The following is a 25,203-nucleotide window of genomic DNA, read 5'->3' as shown; positions in this document are numbered from 1 at the left end:
ACAGAATAGGTACAGCTGCTGGTCTCAATGCTCTGCCTTAAAGGATAGACCATGATGTGTGCATGCCCGTCCCTCGGCTGGTCCATCTCCCTGACTGCCCTCCCATACATATGCATGGAGGCAGTTTCCAGCAACCTCAGGGCTTTTCCTTAGCTCATGCATGTGGGCGGGTTGTCATCAAACTTCCAAGGCATGTTCTTCATGCACCACCTCATTCCCATTTCTTGCTACGCTTCCCATGGCTGCATATATAGAGCCATGAGCTGTCAGCCTGTGGAGCCCCACGTGGCTCACCCAGCTGGTCTCAATCACCAAGCCACTGTCACTCTCGCCTATGTGGCAGTCGCCAGACACCACCCCTCATTGCCCTCTTCCTTTGGAGCAGACCCTGGCATCTGTGATAACAGATGGCTGAAGAATTGCATTGCCTGCATTCCCGGGCTCTGTGGGAGGGAGGGGAGGCTGTGAGATCATGTTCTGTCCAAGGGGACATGAGCAGAAGAGTGGGGCACTGACGAGGGGAGCCCCTCCTCCTCATTTGTTCACTTCTGGCTGCATGTTCGGCAAGCAGCATACTTGCTAGGCTCTCTATCCTCAGACATGTCTGCTCATCCTGACAGACTACTCCAGTCACTCCAGGAGGGTAGGGATGCCATCGTATGCTCCCATCTTTCTCCCACTACCTGACAGAACACCCAGAATGTCAAAAACTAATTGTTCACTGAACATCTGGTATGAAATTGTTACTGTTATGAATAGAAATGCAGATCTCAATATTATTTCAACTCATGGCCAGGATCTCAGTAGCTTTGTTCTTTTTACCAGGTGGAGGTATAGTGCATATCATGTTTTATGACTTAAGATGTATATACTAAACACACTTCCATGCACGCACGCACGCACGCACATGCACATTCTTACTGTATTATGAAATCAAACTTTAGAGTCTCACTCACTGTATCACACATTGCCCATTCTGACTGTAATCGACACTTTTCCCAAGGGCCCTTTCTTAGCTGGGCAGGTGGAGAGGAGTTTTTCCCTAGTCAGGATGTTTCCACAGGAGAACTTGATTTCTTCCATCAAGCCCAGTTGCTTTCTGGAATCAGATCTCTCAGGCTCTTTTCACCCGTCTTCCTCACCCTCCAGAACCTCTGCTATCTGACTAGTGCCAGCGGCCAGAGAGGCAGAGAGAGCAACGACTGTCCCACAGCACCCAGCACGGGGCTTACAGAGATGCTGCTGCTTGCCCTGTCCGGCCGCTTGGTCCTCAGCACAGCATCTTGCTGTGACCCAGGCACAGGCTGGCACCATGTGATGAAAGGAAAGGACCCTACCTTTCATGGCTCCTGCCTCATCGTGCTTTTCAAGGAGGAGGTAGCGTGGGCTCTCAGGGAGAAATGGCAGGCTTGCCAGCTGGACCAAGGCAGGGACAACGATCACTCCAAACAGGTATGGCCAGGTGCTCTCCTGCAGGGAGAAGATTCTGCTGATGGAGGGGCCTGTGATTGTACTACTGGGGACAGTGGATGGAGCAGGAAGCCTCTCTGCTCAGCTTGTCCCCACTGCTAAGGGAAGGAATAAAGCAGATGAGATAATGGCCCTGTGCATACAGCGTTTTCCACACTGAGTTAGTGTGGAGTCCTCAGCATTTCCATGAGATGGTGACCTAGCACAGCTCTGAAAAGAAAGTAAACCCTGGCATCCAGGCCACTCAGGGGGTACCAAAGATGTTTCCCTAGCTTGGACCACCACAGCCAACCTGGGGTCTCCTTGGATCTCCTCCACAACTCCATAGATCAGATTTGCTTGAATGGGAACACTGGAACAAGACCCCCAGGTAGTGCCCACCACCTTCCTATTTTCAATGAAGATGGGGAAGGAAGGATGGCATGGTCTCCCAGGCCTTCCCTGGGGACAAGGAGCCCTTATGTGTGGAGGATCTTCACTTTCCAGATGGGAGGGAAAGACAAATGGCCACCCCCAACACATGCCATCAACTCACTGTGTGCAGTGACTCCCACACAGTGCAGCTTCAATGCAGCATGGAGCATACATGCTTGTGCCCATCAAGGTGACATCCTTCCCTGTCTGTCACCAGATTTACAAATATGCTCCCACCGTGTGCCCTGCGTAGGAGCAAGCCACAGAGGCAGTGTTGATTGGAAGGACAAAGGCTCTGGCTCCAAGATGAGTACTTGGCATGTTCGATTTCCTAAGACAGGGAATGGAAATAGTCCAGGAGAGAATGAGACACGCTGAAACCCAAAAAAGACTTCACATGATGGGCAGAGGTCTGCTGGCCTACTCAGGCCCAATGAGTTCAGAGCCCTTGAGTGTATGTGAGTGCATGTCCTCAGCTACTCGTCGTCTGTGATAGCTCTCAGGAGGGAAAATATCCCTGTCAGCTTTTCTGAGACCTCTGTGGAGCTCTGATGGCAGAGAGCCCATGAGAGTTCCAGACCTTACCAGGGTGCAGCAGCAGGGACCCCTGAAACACAGAGCAAGCTGGAAGGGGCCTGTCAGGGCACTCAGACAGTGCTGGCTCAGTCCTCATCTCCAAGGTGACTCCAGTTCTCCTCCCCTTTCTGAAGCTAGTGACTACTTCTATTCAGAGGCTGGCATAGTCCTTGCATCTATCTCCGATTGAAGGACAGGGGAGGCCAAGCTAGGCTTTTCCGTTTGGGGAGGCTTGTGATTAGAAGATCATGCAATGAGAGAAATCAGTCTGTGGAAGGTCAGAGACAGCAATCATGGGTGAGGGGTGCTGAGGGACACAGATGGGCTCCAGTGTTGGATCATGGAATATTCTGAATGTAGATGGGCTCTGGTGGTACCAGTTGTGACTATTAAAAAAACCACAGGGGTTTTAGTATGAACTGGCATGCAAACTATGTTTCAATTAAAAATTTTAAACCATGGTAGAAAACAGTGAACAGAGTCTGCCAGTTCTGCCTGTACATTCTGTACCCACAGGTGCCACCCACCGTGGATTGAAAATATTCAGAAAAAAATGTATCTGTGTTGAACAGTCATAGACAGACCTCTTTCTCTGTCATCATTCCCTAAGCAATATGGTGTAACAACTGTTTAGATAGCATTTGCATGCCATTAGGTATTATAATGAGTCTCAAGATGGCTTAAGGTACATGGGAGGGCATGCGTAGGTTACTTGCAAATATCACACCAGAAGCATTCTGATAAGGAGCAGTTGAGGAAGGCCTTTCAGCCTGGCCCAGGGTCACCCAGTGAGTAGTAAAGGGCCCTGCTCCTGAGCAGGCAGCTCAGGTCTGAATTTGCTTATTCTCCAGACATTATGGCCATGGATAAGTATCCTAAGATGTCCTGGGAGGAGCCTCAAGGCCACAAGCCAGAGGCCCCCAGCTGGAGCCAAGTGAGCTGGATTTGACCTTCGGTCTTTCTGGTGCAAGTGTCTTTCATGATGCTCCTTGGCGTATACCAACATGAGCCAAGAACCCAGCATCTCACTCGGCAGTGGTACCCAACAGCTGCTTCCTGTTGAGAAACAAAGGAGAGTGGGGGATTTCTCTTATACACTGACCAGTTTCAGGGTCCCTTTTCCTGCTCCTACAGGGTAGCTTCAGCTTCAGGCTGTCTCTGGAAGTGTTTTTTTTTTTTTTTTTTTTTTTAAAAAAAAAAACAACAACATGTAATTCAAGGTAACTATGTGCAGACAAATACTGCATTCTCTCTCCTGGGAATCCTTGGTTCTAGCAATGCGTTTGGGTGGGGGTAAATGTGGATAAAGACTCGGGAACTAGAAAGAGTCTCACGAGAAGGGAAAAAAGACACTTTGAGGGGAGGCAGCGAGTGCGAAATCCTATGACAATGACCTAGAAGAGGGGAAGGAAGTACAGGGGACAGAGGGTATGGGGGCAGCAGGGGGATGAGGGATCCAGCGCAGAGAGGGCGTCAAAACAAGGTATGAATGGAAACACCATAAGGAAACCTGCTTCTCTGTAAGCTAATCAATCAGACAACTATACGTTACCCCCCCCCCCCAGGGAGGCCCACAAGGTGCCCCAGGTGTCAGCCTTGGAGGAGGCTTTGTGAGGCCAGTCAAGATCTGAGATAACGGGAGGGGACACAGGGCTCCAGTGGCTTTGGGTCAGGGTCCTGGTACCCAGTGTTCTCATGAGGACAGGTGTGGGTTATCCTGTTGACCAAGACAATGTTTAACTCTCCAATGGGGAAGGTCTGTGGATCTTCTCACAGCAGTGTCCTGTTCTTTTAACTGCAAGGCCTCTGTTTTAAAGCTAGGCTTCTAGGTTCCTTCTCCCAGGCTCTCAAAGACTTTGGTCCTTTCTATAAATTACACCCCTGCCCTGGACTATTATGAGACAGCAAACAGTTTTAAGTAGAGTGGGCATCGTGGATCTTACAGAGTCAAATTTTTAATTTCGTGGAACACCAAGTACCCGGGGATCCCAGAGAAATGAAGCAGGGGACCTGAAGGTGACCAGGCCACACTGGCTACTGGCAGGAGCATCTTTGACTGCTTCTGGGTGTGAGGTGTAGAGACACTGACTACCTCCAAAGCTCTTTGGAGATGCAACATATTCGTGGTCTTCATATTCATGGTCTGATTAAAGAAAACTGATGTAATGGACTGAGTTCTCTATGCAGCCCCATGAAAGACAGCATTGTCCTGTTTTCCAATGTTCTTTCTTCCAGTGGACTGTGTTTCCCGAGAGCCATCCCTGGCCTCCTATCTTGATGTATCTGCCGGTGCTTGAAGTGTGGCAGGTGCTAGTAGATTGAATGTGTGCTGGGTTGAGGTGGGTGGTAACCAAGATCATTGCTGCAGCTGCTGGAGATGAGACCCCTGAGACATTCTCGAAGCATTTGTTTTTAAATTTAAGCCTTTCCTATATGGATCGTATTAAAGGGCTGACACTTTACAGTAACATAATATTTCCCTATGCAGAACTCTTATGGTTTTAGGTCTATTGGAGAGAAATCTGAGCCCTGAAAGGTCAGGCAATACATGTGGGATCCCTTGAGAAGTTGGGGGACTAGCTGGATGGTTGGTTAACTCTTCTGACCCCTGCATAGGCTCTCCCCTTGTTATTGTCCCTCAGCTCAAAGCAAAGCAGAGCAGCGGCTCTCTCAAGTCTGGCAGCTGCTTGCTAACTAGGGGATTTGAGTGGCAGTTCTATTAGGTTAAATCAGTCCCCTGAGCAGAATTCAGCAGCAGTCACTCAAACTCCGCCCCAATGCTCACCACAACATGACAGGGACTCCATCACGGGAAGAGACAGGTGCAAGTGTGAGCCATGTGCAACCAGACACCGTGTGCAAAGCCGGGCCACCTTGAGAAAGGGACTCTGCTGCTCATTTGAGTGATCTCAGAGTTTGTGGGAACTAGGCTCAGAAGGCAAATGGCTCCATCAGCAAATGACGTCGGAACTCCGGTGACCTTGCCATTCCCCCCTCCAGCCACTCCCCAAGGAAGGGCCCTGATTGCCACAGCTTCCCAGTGCCCTGGGGCAAGGCATGGCTACCTGAGTGTGGAGTCACTCAGTCTTGGGCCACCTCCGAATCTGTCACCAAGAGGCCATTCCAGCTTTTAAATTATCTGCATTCCTTACAACCAATATGATATTCTAGATATTTTTAGTGTGCATCCATGGCCTGATTCTGTTTCTACATTAAGAGAGATCCTTGTACAAGTTTATATTATCATTGCACTCCCCTCTGTTACAAATGATGATATAATAGTCCAAGGACATGACAACCACTGTGTGGTAAGTCTTTATCGGTGCCCCGTGTGGGGAGCCCATTCTCCTACACACACAATGCTCATTCCTCTTCCCTCCTGTTCCTATCACCATTTCCTGCTGTCAAAAGGATTTGCTTGTCTTCTGCCTTGCTGGGTTCTCAGGCAATCTTATAGGGAAGACCAGCCTCCATTATTGCCTTTTTATAGATAAGGAACCTGAGCATGGGGGTCTGCTAGGAAGTACTAAAGCAAAAGTTATCTGTAAACCAACTTTATTCTGGTTCTATTTGGAAGAGAGTCAAAATTCCATACTGGTTTTAAAGGTCACTGACCTTATGAACTGTTGTCCCTGGCCAGCCTATTAGATGGGACAATGTTGAGTTTGTACAAATGTACTGAGTCTTTGAGCCCTGCTAGTGCTCCTGATTCTCAGCTGAAGAAATGCAGGCATCAATAATTTTCTTCCCTATTGACAATTAAACTCCTTATAAATAGTTTTGTGTGTGTGTGTGTGTGTGTGTGTGTGTGTGTGTGTGTGTATGTGTGTGGTGTCCTGAACCCATGCAGATGGTCACCAGCTCCGTGCCCTTAACCTCTGTTGCCCACAGGGTCAAAAAGGCCACAATATAGCTGTACCTTGCTAAGGTGCCCCCAAATTCCCTGACTATATTTGTATAGTTCTCTTGTCTGCTTCCTAAGGAGTTAGCTACCTGCTGTTCTCAGAGCCGGCTCCTTGGAGTTGAAACCCATGATTAATCCCTTCGCCAGCCTTCTGCTTTCCAGCTGAATCACCCTGGTTTCTGAGTCTCATTGTTCCCTTTGTCTGCCATGAGCCTTTTCATCCCTGGCTGATCAGCAGCCTCCAAGCAGAACTCAGAGCGGGAAGGCTTGCAAATGCAGTGGGGTGTGTAGGGATGTGTATAGACACGCTGTATGAACTGGATTTCTCCTTAATAACTTTGACTCTGGGGATGCATAGGGGGTTGATGTTTGATTTCAAATGAGGCTTGGACCTACTTTTATTCATGCACCTATGACCTTGGATGTAATCTAGGGATAGAGGAGTCCAAGGTCAGAGGAAGGACATCAACTGTGAAATTGGATCAATGATCACATTCTGATTCTTCTGCTCCTAGCTAGGAGGCCTTGAACTTGTTCTTTGTTGGATCCGTTTGCTCAGCCAGAAAAGGAGTAGAACCAATAATGTCCCCTCTGTAGGTTACTGTGAGGGTGAGATAATTTCCTACCATGGGCCTGATACGAGGCTGACAGCCATGAAATGTTGGTTCTCCCCTCACACCCTTGCTGGAGTCCTCAACCAACCTATAGGATCCACACTAAGTTAAGAGCTGGTCTAAGGTCACATCTGCTGTCCCCCAAGCCCAGGGGCCATGACATCAGAGTTGGGTGTATGGAACACATCTAAAGCCTGGGTATGAGCCTAGGAGTTGGAGAACAGACACACCCACCCTCAGGAGCTTTGCCCTTCCTCCTCCTCCTCCTCCTCCTCCTCCTCCTCCTCCTCCTCCTCCTCCTTCTTCTTCTCTCTCTCTCTCTCTCTCTCTCTCTCTCTCTCTCTCTCTCTCTCTCTCTCTCTCTCTCCATCCAGGGTTTCTGTCTAGCTATGTGAAGCCCTGACCTTTGAGCCCTATACTGCTGGGTGACATCCCAGCCTAAGACTCCTGCCAATCTCCTTTGTGTGTTCCCACACTTCAGCTAGCCCTCACTAACCTAGCAATGCTGAAATGAGCACCTACCTCAGTTTCCCTGATAAACTAAATGGCTTATCTAATAGTATGATGCTGCCACCTACCCATCTGTCATGCCTTTGACTCCTCCAGGCTTGTGCCCAACCAGCTCACTGTTGATATCCCTAGGGACAGAGCCTGGAGATCTATCACACAGTGCTGATTATCCCCAGGATTCAGTCAGGCTGCTGGTGGTCTGCTTCATGTGCTCCTAGTTTTTACTTCCCTCCATCATAGTCTTCTGCAGAACACCTGGTGAATGGATGTGGTACACACACACACACACACACACACACACACACACACACACACACACACACCAGTGGCACCTCCCCTCCTCAATGCCTCTAAGCACACTTTACTCTTCAGGGAGAGTTTGATTATCAATGATCAAACACCCTCATCCCTCAACTCATTCACACTATCACTCCTTTAATCCACAGACATGCGCAGAAAGGACCAGGAGGGTCTGGGGTCAGTGATGGGCCAGCAAGGCAGCAGCTGGGCATCAGGACCCAGGCCTTGTGCCTCTAGCATTTATCATGGAATCTGTGCCATTGGCTTTCCAGTCCCCCATATATTCTTGGTTCACAGAGCTGCAACACACACACACACACACACACACACACACACACACACACACACACACACACACACAGATACACACAGGTATGCACACACACACACTAAACCAAAGAGTAAATGAGAGTCCTAGAACCACAGGTTAGTGGTCTTTCTTTATCTTTTATGACCAACTTTCTGTGATGCTCTAAGAGTCTGTCTTAAGTCTGTCTGGATTAAGTCAGCATTGATGGAGTCCATCCAGGAAGCTGACAAAAGAGACAAGCTCTGATTGTCATGTTTTCCTAACACTAAGCCCATGGTCTTGGCAGTAGTCAAAGCCCAAAGAGGACAGTTCGGTCACATACTCCTACTTGACAAGCTGGTGTAGCCACCAATGGCCAGGTGAAAGAGACAATAGCCAGCCTATAGTACAGGCTGTCAGGAGACTTTAGGAGAACACACGTGAGGAGTTCAGCCAGGCATCTAGTTCTCAGTTACGCTCAGTCAAAGGCTGTCATTGCCAACACTACATACCGCCACAGCCCCTAGTGTAGACAGGACTCAAGTGTAGCTACTCCTTGAGAGACCTACTTAAAGCCTCATCTGCTCAGACACAGAGGTATCCTGCTTCCACCAATGGAAGCTACCTAGCAGGACTTTGCCTGCACATTCCTGGTCTCTCGCCCTGCCCAGATTGTCCCCAGGGTTGCAGTTATAGCCCCAGTCATTGAGTGAGTGATTGGCACATGCTGGCTGGTGAAGAGTAAAGACCTGGGCAAACAAAGAGAAGCCTCTTCCTGTCTCTTACCCTCATCAGAGTACAGTGGGGGTCGAGGACTTGAGCATCTATGGGGGTACCCAGAAGTATGCAAGATACTCACCCTAGAAACTCCTAATGGCTCAACACAAAGGGGCCACCCGAGACAGGGCAAGGCCGTGTATTGCAAATGGAAACTGGGAGAAAGACCCTCAAGCCCCACATCTTCTGCACCAGCGCTGCCCTTTCTCACAGAAGTGCCATTTGCCCAATCAGCGGACCCATGCTGATCACAGCCGTGGGCAGACCAGGCCCAGCAGCAAAGCGTGAGACTGATAACAAGGACGTAAAGCCCAGAGCCCTTGTCACCTGCAGTGGACCTGGGCTCCAAGATAGGCATCTTTTGCTCTGGGAAGAGAAAATGACCTTTGGAGGAAAAATGTAGAAAAGGCAAGCATTGGCTGATGTGGGTGCGGTCACCATGGAAATGCTGTGCACATCCTCATTCGTGTGGGGGAGGGGGGCTGAACTTGTACCAGGATCTGCTCAGCTCCTTTTTAAATAGGAAAGAAAGCAGCAGACGTTTGAAGGAGCCTGTAGCACAGAAGAGAGAGGCATAAAGAGACTGAAGGAAGATAAAAGAGCTCTGGAGCAAAGAGAGACCCAATACAGGGAGACTGCTGCTGTACCATGAGAAAGCAAGCATGGGATGCTGTGAGAAGGCAAAGGCCCAGAGCAAACGGCCTCAGCAATGGAAACTAAGACCATCACAGTACATAATGCATGAGGAGGGGTGGGGTGTGGGCAGCGGATACACGGGACACGGAAGCAGAAAAGAAACTAGTGGGAGATGACTGGAGGGGGCAGGCGAAGGGTCAGCAGGAGGTTGGGGAGATAGGACAGCAGACCTTACTGAAATATACTTTGTTCAAAAATGCCTGCACTGGGTAGTTTTATGTCAACTTGACCCAAGATAGATTCAGCTGAGAGGAGGGAACCTCAACTGAGAGACTGTCTCCATATGATTGGACTGTAGGAAAGCCTGAATGTTCTTAATTTGTGGTTAATGTGAGTGGGCCCAGCCCATTATGGGTGGTACCAGCTCTGAGCTGGTAGTTCTACGTGCCATAAGGAAGCAGGCTGAGCAAGCCAGGGTGAACAAGCCAGGAAGCAGCACCCCTCCACGGCTTCTGCTTCTGTGACTGCCTCCAGGTTCCTGTCTCCAGGTTTCTACCCTGACACCCCTGGATGATGGACTGTGAGCAGACATGTTGGCTGAAATAGCCCTTTTCTCCTCAAGATGTCTATAGTCATGGTGTTATCACAGCAATAGATAAGTCAAGATGCAGTTGGAAGGGGGCAAGAAGGCAGGGCATCTTCCAGAATAACCCTTCCATTGAAGCACCCCCCATCTGTCTGAGCACTCAGTGGATAAAGAAAAGCTTTGCTGGAAGCCCTGCTGGCCTCAGCCCTACACCTCCATTCCTTTCAGAAGGGCCAGGGAAACTGCACCTTCCGGTTGTTTGAGTTGGGTCTTCCTTGAAGCACACGGTGTAGATGGAGAGGAGGGAGCAAGGAGGATTCCCAAGGGAATGCCTGAGTAGTATGGGATGGTGGGAGAGCAGGGCCTATAGGGAAGGAGAGGAAGATGCATGGTGCTAGAGATGAGACCAGATCAGAATTGGACCTTGGACCCCCAAATCAGGGGTTTCTGAATGCGGGCGGGCAGGAATACGGTCTTCATTTAATAGACACAACAGTCTGTTTTGCACGATGGCTGTCATTTGTAGACCCCCAGGGCTGAACACAGCATATACAGCATCTCATCTAATGGTAACATTGGCTCCATGGAGTGTAGGTTATTCCCATTTTACAGACACAGACTCTGAGCCTCAGAGAGCTGAAGTCACTTGTCCAGGTCACACAGCTGGAGAGCAGCAGAGGCCAGACTTTATCCCACAGCTTCCTAACATCCAAGTCAGCTCACTTCCCACAGTGCTGTTGCACATGGGAGCAGCTGGCCTGCCCATCTCCTCTCTTGGCACGGTGTCCTAGGCGTGATTACTGAAGCATTCTCAGTTTTCAAATGTATTGGACTCTTTCTCGATTTCTTTGTTTTTGCATGGGATGTTCTCTCTGCCTGGAACTGTACTTCCCTTCCCTTCCATGTGGGTGATTGTCCCTCACACAACAAGGCACCCTCTCTAGAAAGATTTCCATTGCATTTGCTCCCCTAGCTCTCCCACACCTGGGTTCTCCACCTATAAGGCCATATAGGTCACACTTGTCCCTCAGGCCACTCCTCTGTATTCTGACACTTGCTTTTCTAAACAGTGAGTGTCCTATCTGTAGAGGCTTTCCATGGCTCTTCCCTTTGGAGTCTAGTATACTAAGAAGCTCAGAAAATGAGAAGTGTGTAACTATATGGGAGGCAAGGGCTATGGATGCCATGGACCTGCCAGCCCAAGCCCCATTCCAGTGGTGATGGGATCTGCACGGGACAGCAAGTTCAGCTGGGAAACAGCAGCACTCGGGAGACAGTATTTGCCAGAGAAAGTAGTGTAGTGAACGGCGTGGCCCAGGAGTGAAGGTACAGTCCTTTGGGGCTTGTGATTCACCTCTAGCATCGCCTCCCTGCCAACTCCCACTCAAAGCCATGTCCTCAAAGGGCAACCTTACTAATCATTTCCCCCGTGGTCCTTCCAAGAGAAGAGAGCTAGGTTCAGACAAGCTTCAAAGGCTTTCTTTACAATTCCATTTGACGCGACTTCAAGAACTGTTAAATTTATCTTCGCCTCCTCTGCTCCCTTGCTTGCAGATAGAGCTGGTGTGGCTGGCCTGACCCTGGAGGTAAAGCGCCCCCACTGAAGCGTGACTCACCAAAGCAGAAGTTCAAGCAGCCAGAAGCCTCAGCTATATCACAATTGAGACTGCCTTTGATGCGCAGAGAACTGGGAGTCAGGGGAAGTGGGTTCACCCTGGCTGGACACCATGAACACTTGGTGGCCAGCAGGAGTCTTGGCTACTCACCACTCAGGCCATAAGCATGGGGCAAATGTCTTGGTTTCTGTTCTATTAGTGTGAAGGTACAACATGACCAAGGTGGCTTATAAAAGAAAGCATTTAATTGGGCGCTTGCTTACAGTTTCAGAGGGTGAGTCCATGACCGTCTTGGTGGGGAGCATGGCAGCAGGCAGGCAGGCATAGCACTGCTGCAGAGGCTGAGGGGTTACATGTTTAGATAACAGCTGTGAGGCAGAGAGAAAGAGCTAACTGGGAATATCATGAAATCTCAGAGCCCGCCCCCAGTGACACACCTCCTCCAGTAAAGGCCACACCTCCTAATCCTTCCCAAACAGTTCCACCAACTGAGGACCAAGTATTCAAATATATGAGCCTAAGGAGACCATTCTCATTCAAACCACTACTGTGGGGTCCTGTTGGATTCTTGAAAGCACTAGAAAAGGTTGAAAGGGTGCCTTTCCTCCGCCCTAAGGGGGCAGACTCTACATTTGGATCTATGACAATACAAAGAGGAGACTTTTGATCATGTGCTCCAGGAAGTAACAACAGGTGAAATGACAGTTTGACTAGAATGTAAAATAAAAAGAGGTGGGGGAAGGAGTCTTGTGTGGAAAAAGCTAACTCCAGTGCCTGGCAGGATAGGATGTGCCTTAAGAAGGGCCTTGCCCTCGGGGCCTTGAAGGATGATGCAATTAGAGGAAATGAAAAGAAGCTGGTGAAACAGGAAGGCACATTCTGGGAGGGGCTTAGGGTTGGCTTGGGATGAGAGCTTGGGGGTGTTTTAACTCTAGGTCCCCTAATGGGGGGGTGTTGACTGAGATGAGAAGGGGAGATGGAAGATGGGTCACCATGCTTGGTGCATCACCCTCCTGGGAAATCCAAACCTGTCTGAATGAGGAGACTGAGAGGACTGGGTGTCTTAGTAATGGTGTTTAGACTTTGTTGTGACATTAAGAATACAAAGGCAGGTCAGGGGGATGCTTGCCTTACAAGCATGATCCCCTAGGCATGATGTAATGTGATGGAGATGGGTGAATTCTTGGAGCTTGCTGGCCTGTTATTCTGGCCTGCTTGGTGAGTTCCAGGCCAATGAGGGACACTGTCTCAAAAGAAAAAGATAGACAACTAAGGAAAGACAACTAAGGAATGAATGTCCTCTGCCCATGTACCCAACATGCACACAGATGTATATACATATGTACAAATGCACACACATATATATACAGAGAGACAGAAAGACAGACAGACAGAAATAAAGAAGACAAATAGACAAATGGAGACATAGAGAATGAGAATACAAAAGTGTTCATCTTGTAGCTATTCCCACACAACCTGGTATTTTCTTGGGTGGTAGAAGCAGGCAAGGGGGTGCCCCACATGAGAATCTTCCTTTCAATCTTCTATCAGGTGCGAATGCTTGAAACAAATTCCCCAGATGAATGTATTCTTGACAAAAACAAAAAGCTCTCTCCTTCCTGGATTTCAGTGAAGTCTGTTGGGTGCTAAGTTAAAAAGTTCCTTGAGAACAAGAGCTTTCATACCCTTGGGGTGGGGTGCACTTGAGATAAACAGAGATCAAGAGGGGCTGACTTCCCAAGGCTCTGCCCTCTGGGGTGCCCCTCCTGATCTCTGAACAGGGGGACCAAAGGTCCTATTGCACAGATGTGGGTTTAAAGCCGGGAAGCTCAGGCCACTGCCTCAGTGCCGTAGGCACCAGAGTCAAATCTCTCCAAGGCTGAGCTTTCAACCTGGACAGAAACTAAAGTGACTCATTCTTAGTGCTGAGCATGAGCTGAGTGGTGGTTAACACCAACTTCACACCAGCTGCATGTCTGCTCCAAGTTTGCTATATATTTCATGACATGTGGACCAACCATGGGCAGGACACCACTATTAAACCCATTGTGTAGATAAGGAAACACTCTCATAGACGTTCATCAACTTATTCAAAGCCCCTCAGCAAGTGAGTGGCAGATGGGATGCAGCCTGGGACTGCCTGGCATGAGATACTCTACTGTCACGTGGTGACTGCCTGGGGCCCTTCCCTGGAAGGTCACTCTTTCTGTGACAGTGACACAGTTATCTCTGCTTTCTAATATCATGGGTAATTCTATTGATTTAAGGTCTTTTATAACCACTTTCCATGTTGGATCTGCTTTTACTGCACTGAGAAGGAGCTATACTTCTTAGGCAAACAAACATGGAGTGTTTACAAAGGTTAATCACAAAATGACCACAGAATCAACCTTCATGTTTCCCCAAGGGAGGTACTCGTGAGCTTCTTTCTACAGACAAGATAGAACACGGTGAATGGCAATAAGAAAATCAGAGCTACGTGGGATTGACGACATTGCTCTGAGTAGTTTGACTTAACTGCAATCAAAATGACAAATTATTTAGGAAAGTGTCTCTTGAGAATGTGGAAAATTAAAAGTTCTAGAAATAACACTGTCAAAATTATCTTCCAAAATGTCACAAGAGGGAAGACAGTGAAAGGTATGAGCCAAGAGTCAGACTTTCTTTCAAAAGCAAAATTTGGGGAAAAAAATTAAGATAATCATTGGAGCTAGAGAATTTTCTTAGTGGTTTAAACATTTACTGAACTTGCAGGGGACCCGGGTTCTGTTCCCAGAACCCACACAGTGACTCACACCCATCTGTAACTCCAGTTCTGGGGGATCTGATGCCCTCTTCTGGCCTCTGCAGGTACTGCACCCAATGGTGCACATACCTGCATGCAAGCCTTCATTCATTCTCAGAAAATAAAAATAAGTAAACCTTTAAATAAAAAGAGAAAAACATGACAGTTGTTTCTAATAAAGTTCCCCACAGACTCCCACTGTGTCAAGTGGCAGTGGCAGCATCCTGAGATCACAACCAGTCATGGATGTCACTAGGGAGAAGTGGCTGCTAGAGAGGAAGAGAACATGGCTCTGAGGATGCTGTTAACAGCCATCATTTTGAACTATCTAAGTAAGCAAGTGATAGACCCTACTAGGAAGTGAAAAAGAGTCCCAGATCAGCATATACCAAGCTGTCAATCACCAGTTTGAAAACAAAATGCAGAAAAGAAATCCCATTAGCAACAAAACAGAAGAGCTTAGGAGTCAATACACAATTACAGTGTCTGTTTTCTTGGTAATGAACACAGCAGCAGGGCTGGGGATCAGTGAGTGGCCTAGCTTGTGTAAGTCTCGATAACTTACATCCAAGAACTACAGCTGTAGTTAATAATAACACTGATAAAAAGAAACAAAATACAAGCATTCCTGTCGCTACAACTGAGTAATATGAAGGAGAAGCAAAGTGAGTAGGGAAACACGCTTCTCAGCAGAAAAACAGAAACCATCCTCAACTTTTCCAGATCAGTGTATCAGTTTAGTGTAATGTGGACCAAACATTCAGTGGCGGTTTTGTTTGAGATGAGAATGGTCCTTCGGGTTCCAGGGGACAATCAGCAAAGGAAAGGTTCCAGCTTTGACAGTAGAGGCAGAGGGCACCGTGCTGGACACAAAGTCACATAGTATTTGAATCTTTCAGGGTGAACAAGAGAACGGGGAGGCCACAGGGACCTGATGGGCAGTCCAGAGCAGGAACTCATGTGGACATGCGAACTTGATATGTGTCTAGGGCACCTTAAATATGAACAGGGGAAGGCTGTTTGACTTAGGGAAAGTGGAATAAAGGTGGGAGAGAAAAGAAAGCAAAAGTGAATGGTTTTCATACCATAGTCTGAGAGTCAAGGATTAAAACAGACACAGATAGGGAGATGGCTGGGTAGATAGAGAGCTTCCGTGCCAGCATGAAGAGCAGGGGTCCCTGCTGGAACAATTCGGATGGGAGGTGTGTGGCTGGCATCCCTGCCTGTGAGAAGAGGCCCGCTCTGAGCTTCTACTTACCCGCCCTGATGCCTCAGCCACAGTAGCTGCCCAAGTGTTCCCATACCCCTCCTCCTGTATTCCTGCCTACGGTCTTCATCCAACCACTCTGCTTTTTATCTTTGCTAGAGAAATACTTCATTAATATGTCTTTTAACATGTCCCTTGGAAGCAAATAATGTCACAGGACTGTCCCACCACCAGTCTTTACAGGTCTGATGAAATTCGTGACATCGGTTTAATTGACTCTGAACTGGGATTGCCCTTTCTTCTGCCCTCCCAGGGCCCAAAGTAACTCTCACCATTTCCTCCTCCTCTGTGTTTCAAAGAAACCACCTGAGTGGAAGCATCCCTTTTCAGTCTTTACATTTTTAAAAGCTGAGATGTCTCCATCTTTGAAGATGAGTGAGAAACAGGATTAAAATAAAGAAACGAAATCCTTGCACCTGGTGAAATGCCTACGGCTCCCGCTCAGCTGGCACCTCACAAAACCCCAGAGGAGATGAAGAAAGAACTTTTGTCTGATGTCCTTTCTCTCATCAGAAACCCAAGCTCCACCTTCACAGAGGGTGGGCATGAAAACACACAACAAACAAATCCAGACCCATGATGTTTACTGGGCTGTGCACACATCCTCCTAGCCCAGTGGTTCTTAACCTGTGGACTGTGACCCCCTTGGGGTCCCATATCAGATATTTACATTACAATTAGTAACAGTAGCAAAACTACAGTTACGAAGTGGCAATGACATAATTTTATGCTTGGGGGTCACCACAGCATGAGGAACTGTATTAAAGGGTGGCAGCTGAGAACTACTGTTCTAGCCAGAGTCAACTAAACCTAGAAAATCCAATTTGATGGTGAGTATTAGGATTTGGAGGTGAAGCGTCCCCCTGAGAGACTCGTGTGTTGAAGGCTTGGTCCCCAGTGTAGTGTTCCCAGGGGACACTTTGGGAAAGTGACTGCATCATGAGGACTCTGATCTTACCAGTGGATTAACATGTGGTTGGATTCAGTGTGGCAACGCCTTTGAATAATATTATCTTGTTACCCTCTGTCTCCCTCCCAGCCTCCCTTCCTCCCTCCCCACTGCAGTGAGGTAAGTATCCTCCCCACCATGCCTTTCTGTCATGATATTCTGCCTTAACACAAGTCCTCAACGATGCAGCTAGCTGACCATGGACTAAATTTCTGAAATTTAAATTTGAATTTCATGAACCAGAATAAATGTTTGCTCCTTTAAGATGTTTCCCTCAGCTCTTTTATCACAGTAATAAAAACTAACACGGGAAAAGACAACTTGCAGGGGATCTCTGCCTTTTCAGCTGGCCCAGATGAGGCGGTGGGCATAGCTGCTGGACCTTCCGGCCAGAGTCATGCTGATGTGCCCTGCTATTCCAAGGACAGCACTCGCAGCCTGGGAACAGGGGTGCTGCCTATGTTCTCAAGTCAGCTCTGCTTCCCAGTAGTCTGTAACCTGGGCCATTCATTGCCACCTTTGTCCCTCAGAAGCTATTGTTCCTCCTCCATGGCTCCTGACTTGGAGTCTTGTACTACTACTCTACCTGGCTAACAAACCAGGCACCCAGAGATATCCCTGACTCCTTCCAGGCTGCCGCAGGCCATCACCCACTGATCCCCTATCTCATCTGCCCTGTGAACCCTTGCTGCTGCACTTCTGAGCCGAGTAAGCTCCTGCTGGACTAGGGCAAGCCCTCTGGTCTTGACTGAGATGCTGGGAAAACTGGACATCCACATGAAACAGAGTTCTAGGGGATCTGATGCCCTCTTCTGACCTCCAAGGACACCTGCATGCACCTGGTACACATACATAAACTCAGAACCACATACATCTACATAAAACTAACAAGTAAAGTAAACCTTTGAAAACAGCCAATGGGTACTTGAAGAGGCACTTAGCACGGCTAATCAGCAGGAAAATGCAAATCAAACCACAGTGAAGTATCACCTCCCCCTTACAATGGCCATTATCAAAATGACAAGAGACAGAAGGTGGCTAAGGCCTGAACAAAGGGACCCCCACCTAGTAAGGCTGATCCCTGGTCTTTCTGCCTCTAAACAAATGCTAGTCTTTCCTAAACTCTCTGCTTGGCAGTATCCTCTTCATTTAGTCCCTTCCCCTACCTCCCCCAGCCCTGGCCAACACAAATCCTAATTATCCATAAGGCATCATTTCACATCACTTCGGCAGGCAGGAAAACCATTCACCCCACAACAAGGTCAGTGTCCTACTTCTTCTATTATCTGCCAACCACGCGCTAATTGCCTCCCTGTGGTTTCCATGAGTATGGCATCTAGTCTGGCTGCCCTGTAGTTGCAGCAGCAGCAGCCAGCCCACATTACAGCGGACCACCGGGGCTTCCTACAGACTTGCTGAGGGGGTGGCTACCTTGACGCCTCTGGACTGTAGTGCATAACCATCAGCAAGATGCACTCTGCTGTGGGGGAGGAAACATGGAAGCCAACAGGAACCCCAGAACAGGAGAGACCAGACTTGCCAGTGATGTGTTCCCAGAGGAAACAGCGTTTAAGTGGGACATGGGGATGTGGGACTTTGAGCCATGCCTGCTAAACAGAAGGATGCTGGGGAAGGGATGACCCGCCAAAGGTCACACAGTTCTTGCAGTCTCTAAAGCCTCGTTAAGATGTGACTATATCTGACATGCTCATTGCTGGACTCCAGCATCCGACTCCATGTTTTAACCATTTGCTAACTGACTGAGTGAATGAAGAAAGAGGCTTAAGGAGGGCCTGGGATAACAGAAAGTTTTTAGGATTGACATCCAAAATGTCCTATGGGTGACAAGGAATTTAGAGTCCTGTAAAGCAGGCACTTACTTTTTCAATCCCTGGAGAACAAGTAAACTATTTGCTGGCTTTAGTACACACTTCTGCACTATAAGGGTGGGCTGCGGTTGTTACATTGTTTTTATTGTCACTGACAAATGTTCACTTTGGGAGCTTAAAAATATCTTTAAACAGAAAGCAAACGAATCTTGTGAGACCTCACCCCGGCAGACAGACTGTTTCTAGCACACTCACACTAATTATGGAAATTGTCAGTCAACAGACACCCGGAAGTAGAGAGCAGGTGTTGTTTCTGGTTTTGTAAAAAGAGGAAAACCAGAGTGTGCCACTCTGGCAGTCAATTCAGAAAGGTGAGAGGCAGGCGGCTCTGAGGCAGGCTGGTCCAGCTGAGACATAACAAACCACACATGATGACACGCGGGTACATTTAAAGGCAGGATGGACAGCCTATCCAGTGAAAGTTTGCTCCGCAAACCTGAGAACCTAGTTCATCCCCTAGAACCCATGGTGGAAAGCTGTCCTTTGGCCTCCACATATTGGACCCGTGGAATCTCTACTGAGTAAGTAAGGTAGGAGCTGGATCCAGAGTTAGCGAGGTCAGGCAGCACTCAGAAGCCCACGGCAGAATTACGGCTGCTTTCTAAGCTTGAGCATCCCAGAGAAGCCAGCACTGGGTGAGACATGCCCAGCAGACAGATTTCAAAGCCCTTGAGCCCTGCATCCTCTAGCTTTTAGCTCCAGCTTCTAAGTTGTAGGCAGGACCTAGGCAGGAGGCAAGGGTAAGGCTTTGAATGGCTCACTAACTAATGCAGCCTTGCCCGCGAGCACACTCGCTTGGTGCGCTTGCTCATTAAGCTGTCTTGTTGCAGGACCCTGCTGCCAGAATCCGGGTGCTAAGAGCTGTTGCCATCAGGCACGGCTTAAGTACCAGAACAGTCCTTGGCTTGTGTTGGCCATGAGTGAGTTGAGGCATCCTGTCCTCCTCCTTCCTGCACTCACCCCATAGGTGGCCAGGAGAGGCCTCTGTATCCCAAGGGAGCCCCTGGGCCATCCTCCTATCATCCCCCTCACCCATCACAGGCTCACCCATCCCAGGAAGTAGATACTGTGGACTCAGCTTCCTTCCAGGTCTTGACCAATGCACTGCTGCTCCCTGCCCACAGCCACTGCTGGCTCTGGCCACATGTGTCCATAGCCACGGCCTCCTACTGGGCCTCTGAGCCCGCCTCACCCCCTTCCCACTCCAGTTTGGTTCCTTCCCCTTACCTCCTCATGGCCCCTTCTGCCAAGGCTCTGGCCACACCACTGCCCTGCTGCAGTGGCCCTGGAGCATCCTGTTCTTTCTGGTTGAAGCCTGCTGGGCTCAGTGAGCATCCTCCTCTCGCCTTCCTCCTCACTCACCCCCCTCATGCGTCTTCCTCACCCATGTGGGTCATTCCTGCTCTCTTGGGACCCTCCCAGTTACTATCAGAGACCTGCTCTATCTGGAAGCCTTTTCCATTGCCTCATCTGTCTCTAGGACACTTTCTCCCCTAGACCCGATCACCACTACCTAACCCTCACTCACCCTCGGGGATGCTCAGAGGCCTCACCTTCTGCGAAACCTTCCTCGGGCTCGCCTCACTCCTACACCAACCCGGATGAACACAATTCTTTGCCATGCCCACCTAGCAAGTGTGTGGTTGAGCTGGGATTCTAACCCACTCCTTCCTGTTCCTCACACAGCAAGGCAAATGGGAAGATGGCACAATTATTTAGGAGAAAAAGATAAACTCACGACTGTGGTAGAGTTAGTGAATGTCTCCTGAAAGATACCAAACAATGTGTAAAAATGAGAGCAGCAAGCTGCAGAACCATGTGTATGGCATGATCCCATGAAAACAACACAAACACGGCTAACTGAACATTCAGGTAAGAGGCATACATGGATTTTAAAGCAGAGGGCAAAGCCTGTACAAATGCAAATTCAGCTATCAACCATGGTTGGTGAGCAGTGGACTTGAACACTCTGTAAGGTTTGAGTTTTTTATGTAGTATTTATATTCTAAGAAAGTGAAAGGCATCTACAACTTTTCTCCGTGGATGTCTAAAACACTCGAGCCCTCAGGAATCGCCACCTTAGAGATGAGACTTCTAAGGGCTCCTTGTGACCCGGTAACAGAGAGACGAAAGCAGCCATGGCTTTCTGGGAAGCCACACTTACCTTTCCCAGGAGCTCAGGTAAGCCCAGCAGCTGCCCAGTGAACACGCCAATGCAGATGAAGATGGCAGTCACCTGGCCCAGGGAGCCTCGGATCTGCTTGGGTGAGATCTCATTGAGGTACATGGGGAGCGCGCTGAGTGCAATGCCTGAGGGAAAGACACAGCCGTGAGAGAGGCCCGGCTCCCATGTGGTCACATGATGAGCACTTACAGACGCTGACGTGCCCCTGCCCATGACACCAAGACCATGGGAGAGCACTTGTCAGCTCACAGGGATGCTAACTGCCATGGGGAAGAAGCAGCAGGGGCCACAGCCCTGAGGTTGTGTGGTACTTAGAATGAAAAAAACGTCCTCCATAGGCTCCAGTATGTGCACATTTTCCCCCAGTAGGTGGTGCTCTTGTGGAAGGTTTAGGTAGTGTAGCCGTGCTGGGGGAAGTACATTACTGGGAGTGGGCCCGGGGATTTCATGGCCTTGTTCTGCTTCCTGTTTGTTCTCTATTCTCTCTCAGTTTCCTGTCCCTGCCGCCATGCATGCTGCCATGCCTCTCCACCATAATAGACTCTTTTCCCTCTGGAACCCTGAGCTGTAATAAACTCCTCTCATAGGTCACTTTGGGTCATGGTATTTTTGTCATAGCAGTAGAAAAGTAACTAATACAGTGTGGTGTTGACTTCTCTAGCTCACCAGAACAGTAGGAGTGAGAGAGACAGGAGGGACATCTGTGCTCTGTATTATGGAAAAGAGCTGCATATGCTTGGCATGCACACGCTGCTATTTGCTCTTAGTTGGCCTTTTACTTAGAGAACAGGAGAGGCAGTGAACATGCGACCTCTGCTAAAGAGAAGGCAATGGTGTGAGCAAAGTCCAAGAGGCCATAGGAGGGACGCACCACACTGAGAATCTCAGAGATGAGGCTGATCCCTACCCAGTGGGGCAAGGCTGAACCGTGGATGACTAACTGTCTTCATTCTGATTCTTCATAAAAATATGATAGCTGGAGACAACCCAGAGAAGGTAGATCGTGTGGGGTGACAGCCACCTGTGTTGCCAGACTGTCGTCTCAATAAAGTATAGCTTAATGATTCAATTCCTGAATCTGCTCACTGGTGTTTCCAGTTGAGGGCAGCTTGAACCATTCATTGTATTCTAGATGTAAGGACAGTAGAGCTATCACCATTATGGAGATGGGAACACAAACTGTGTTCAGCTGTTAATTTATGGCAACTATGGCTAACCCAGGGGTGAAGAAGGAGGTAAGCCATATAATAAGCCTATGTTTGGTTCTATGATGCATTCTGGCTTGCCCGGTACCATCTATCCAGGGTGGTTGGTCTTCAATAAGCATCCCCATTCCAAAGCAGCCTTGTTCAACTTCTGACCCTACTCCCTGCCATCCATCCTCCCTTGACGTGTGAAGCTCAGGGCTCAGGGAGCACACTAGGCTCATTGTGCCCTCGAAGACTGACTGTGGTTCTTCTCTTTGTTTCAAACCCTCTGTCCTCAGAGATCTGAGGCTGATTCCCACCTATGCTTCCTGTTTCAGTTCAATGTCACTTCCTACAGGAGGAGGTGGATTTGTGTCTTCCAAAACATGGTCGGTCTCTATCCTCAATTAGCTATGGGTCTGACATTACCTGGCGATAGGGTCTTTACCAATATCATTATGGTGATAATGGATAATATGTTGTTAAAAACATGACTTTAAGCTCATAAATTATTTTTGGAACTTTCCATATTTTTAACAACAGGAACCATGGAGCTTCTGCTTGTAGCTGGCATGGCTTGTGTCCTGGGGAACCTGTACTGTGGCTGATGGGGAAGTGTACCAGAGGGGATGTGGGCAGCTCTGGGAAGGTCATGCTTGGGTCATGTCCAGTTCAATCTCCCACCAACACAAAACTCCTACTTTAAATTCTTCGGTCTGTGTGAATTTGTCTCTAATGCCATATTGAGTCATGTTTATTTCTATATAAAAAGTAGTATGTTGATGTTTCTCCATATCCCCTAGGGGGGAAAAATCAAAGATGTCCTATATTTCTAATCTACTTCTGACGCTCCGTGAGAAGCTGGGCAAACAGCGTCTTATTAATAGCTCGTATTACTTCTAGGATGCTCAGGATTATTATGTGGCTTTCAGTTCTCTGTTTGGGTTTGAAGCACAGTCTCAGATAGGCCAGGCTGGCCTTGAACTCAGTGTGCTGTGGAGCATGTCAAGGACGACCTTGAACTTCTGCTCTTCCTGCTTCCATCTCCCATGTGGCCTGTGCCACCCCGCCTGGTTTTGTATGGTGCTGGGCCGGGCTTCATGAATGCTGGGCAAGCACTCCACCACCCCCACCCCCAAGCCCTGGATTTAAAGTCTTTATTTTGAGCACACAGCTGACCTAGCCCATGCCTGGTAGTTTTCCTGTCTTCCCATACAACTTCCTTACCTTAAATGCCCTCACTCTGCTCTCTCTGCTCTGAGGGTTTAGTGAGAATAAACGGCATGAAGTCTCTGGGGCTTGGCACAGCTTCAGGAGGCTGTGTTCCAGAAGTCAGGGTGTGTTTTAAAAGTTCCCTTATTCTTCCTTGTCTTTTGCTTCTTTCTGAATAGCTCACAGAAAAGGGGCCTAGAAGGCATTTATTTCGAGTCTGTGGCTGAGAAAGAGTCACATTCATCTGTGAGCGTGGAAATCCGCAAAGCAACAAGTACAGCATGAGTCTGTGAGGCAGGCGAAGAAAGCCAGGGGGAAAGCGGCTGACTAAATATAAAAACCTCCACAGAGATCCTGGCAGAGGCCTCATCGGGGAGGCTGTCAAGCAGCCTTCTTCTGCCTTGGTTCCAATCCTGGATCTGCCCCTTACCAGGTTAGAATTAAACACACAGCAGCAGCACTCAGGACGAGAATATCCCCCTCCATGCCTGGGGTGGATGCAGGCAGACTTGGATCCTGCTAGATGGAGTACTTTACAGAAAGGATGATTCTGGCCTCATCCAACCAGGGCAGCCTTGCTATCTGGTCCCTCTATGTGACAGCAGAAGACTCGGACAGTGAGGAAGGCTGCCGTACCTGTCCCCACGGCAGACACATCCCCAGCTGGATATGTCTGCTCCTACCACGGGCCTTCCCTTGGCCAAAGTGACTGTGGCTAATGTACTGTACAGTATTTGCATGTTAAGTCTCCTTCCTCCTGCTGGACTCTGGGACCCGTGGAATTACATGAGAAGAAACCTCAGATACTCTGTTGGGTGAGACCCCTCTATTCATGGATTCTATCTCAAATTGAGCAAGAGAACCCAAAATGAGCTGACAGTGTTAAGAGTACACAACACAGGCAGGTGGGATGGCTCATCAGGTAGAGTTGATTGCCACCAAGCCTGATGACCTGAGTTCGATTCCCGGAAGCTACATGGTGGAGAGTGAGAATCTAATCTTGTAAGCCATCTTCTGGCTTCAACATATACACAGTGGCAAAATTGATAAAAGTAATTTTAAAACATTGAGAGTGTAAAACACTTCAAGCTGACTGGTAACACTGAGGCTTAGAACTTACGGATCTGCAAGTTTAGGGCAAAAGCAGTCTGCTTTGACAATTTGAAGCTGTAAATCTCACTCCCTTGGCAGAATCTGGCCATTCTCCCCTTCCTGTCCCGCCACACAGTCTTGCTCAAGTCACACAGGCTGTCCCTGGTTCTCCTGACCCTACTCCTGGACCCACCTTCAGACCCAAGCGCCCAAGGGGTAGCATTGAGTCATACAACAATCTGTGCCCCTCCCCTCTTGGCCCTTTCTGGCTCCTGCTCACACTCAGCACAAGCACTCAGTCCTAACTGTGGGCTGCATCATCTGGTCCTGATTCCATCCTCAGCTCCCACACTCCTTTCCTCACCAAGCTCCAGCCTCCCTGAACCCTTACTCATCCTCAGAAATGCCAATCACCTTCCACCTCAGGACCACAACACTGTCCTTTCTATTGAAATTCTGACTCTTCAGATTTTTACTCGGTTCTCAATCTCGGTTCATTCTGGTCTCTGCTCACATTTCCCAATCCTTCTAACTGGCTTTCCAAAAAACCAAAAACTCCTTGCTAGTCTTCCACCCCTCCTTGTTTGCTTCCTTCCAAGGACTTGTGCATCATTAGATGCCTTCTGCCCCCAATGGCAGCATTCTCCCCAGCACATAGAACATGGGGCATAGTCAGCATCCTAATGCTTGGTGAATGAACAGAGGGATGAGCAGCCAGAAGCTCAGGATCCTTGGACGAGCTCACAGCTTACCACCCAGAGTGTGGATTTTATAAAGTAGGCAGCAGACACAATGTAAACCACCCGGGGCTTTGGCAGTGACTCAGCTCTGCTTTGCCTGGTTTTCTCAGGTTGGGTGCTATGGCACTGTATAGAGAGGCATTTAGCCCACCCCCCTCTCCGACTGCCCCACTTTCTGTGGGGTTCTAGTATCTCAGTCTCTTCC

The 25,203-nt window shown here is 48.7% G+C and overlaps 1 protein-coding gene across 13 annotated transcripts in view; it reads right to left on the bottom strand.

Annotated features, from left to right (window-relative positions):
• Positions 1 to 25,203, bottom strand: part of Slc2a9 (solute carrier family 2 member 9) — a 155,785-nt gene that overhangs the window by 76,937 nt on the left and 53,645 nt on the right. For all 13 annotated transcript variants that reach the window (XM_042285917.2, XM_076545667.1, XM_042285920.2 and 10 more), the window contains 2 exons: positions 20,747 to 20,892; positions 1,338 to 1,470 (listed from right to left, as the gene is read on the bottom strand). In XM_042285917.2, the coding sequence (XP_042141851.1) occupies positions 1,338 to 1,470; positions 20,747 to 20,892 (279 nt within the window). The remainder of the gene's footprint in view (positions 1 to 1,337; positions 1,471 to 20,746; positions 20,893 to 25,203) is intronic.

Source organism: Peromyscus maniculatus, chromosome 10 (assembly GCF_049852395.1).
Source record: "Peromyscus maniculatus bairdii isolate BWxNUB_F1_BW_parent chromosome 10, HU_Pman_BW_mat_3.1, whole genome shotgun sequence".
NCBI classification, from domain to species: domain Eukaryota; kingdom Metazoa; phylum Chordata; class Mammalia; order Rodentia; family Cricetidae; genus Peromyscus; species Peromyscus maniculatus.
Note: the sequence above shows the minus strand (reverse complement) of the source record. Positions and strands in the feature narration are given on the sequence as shown.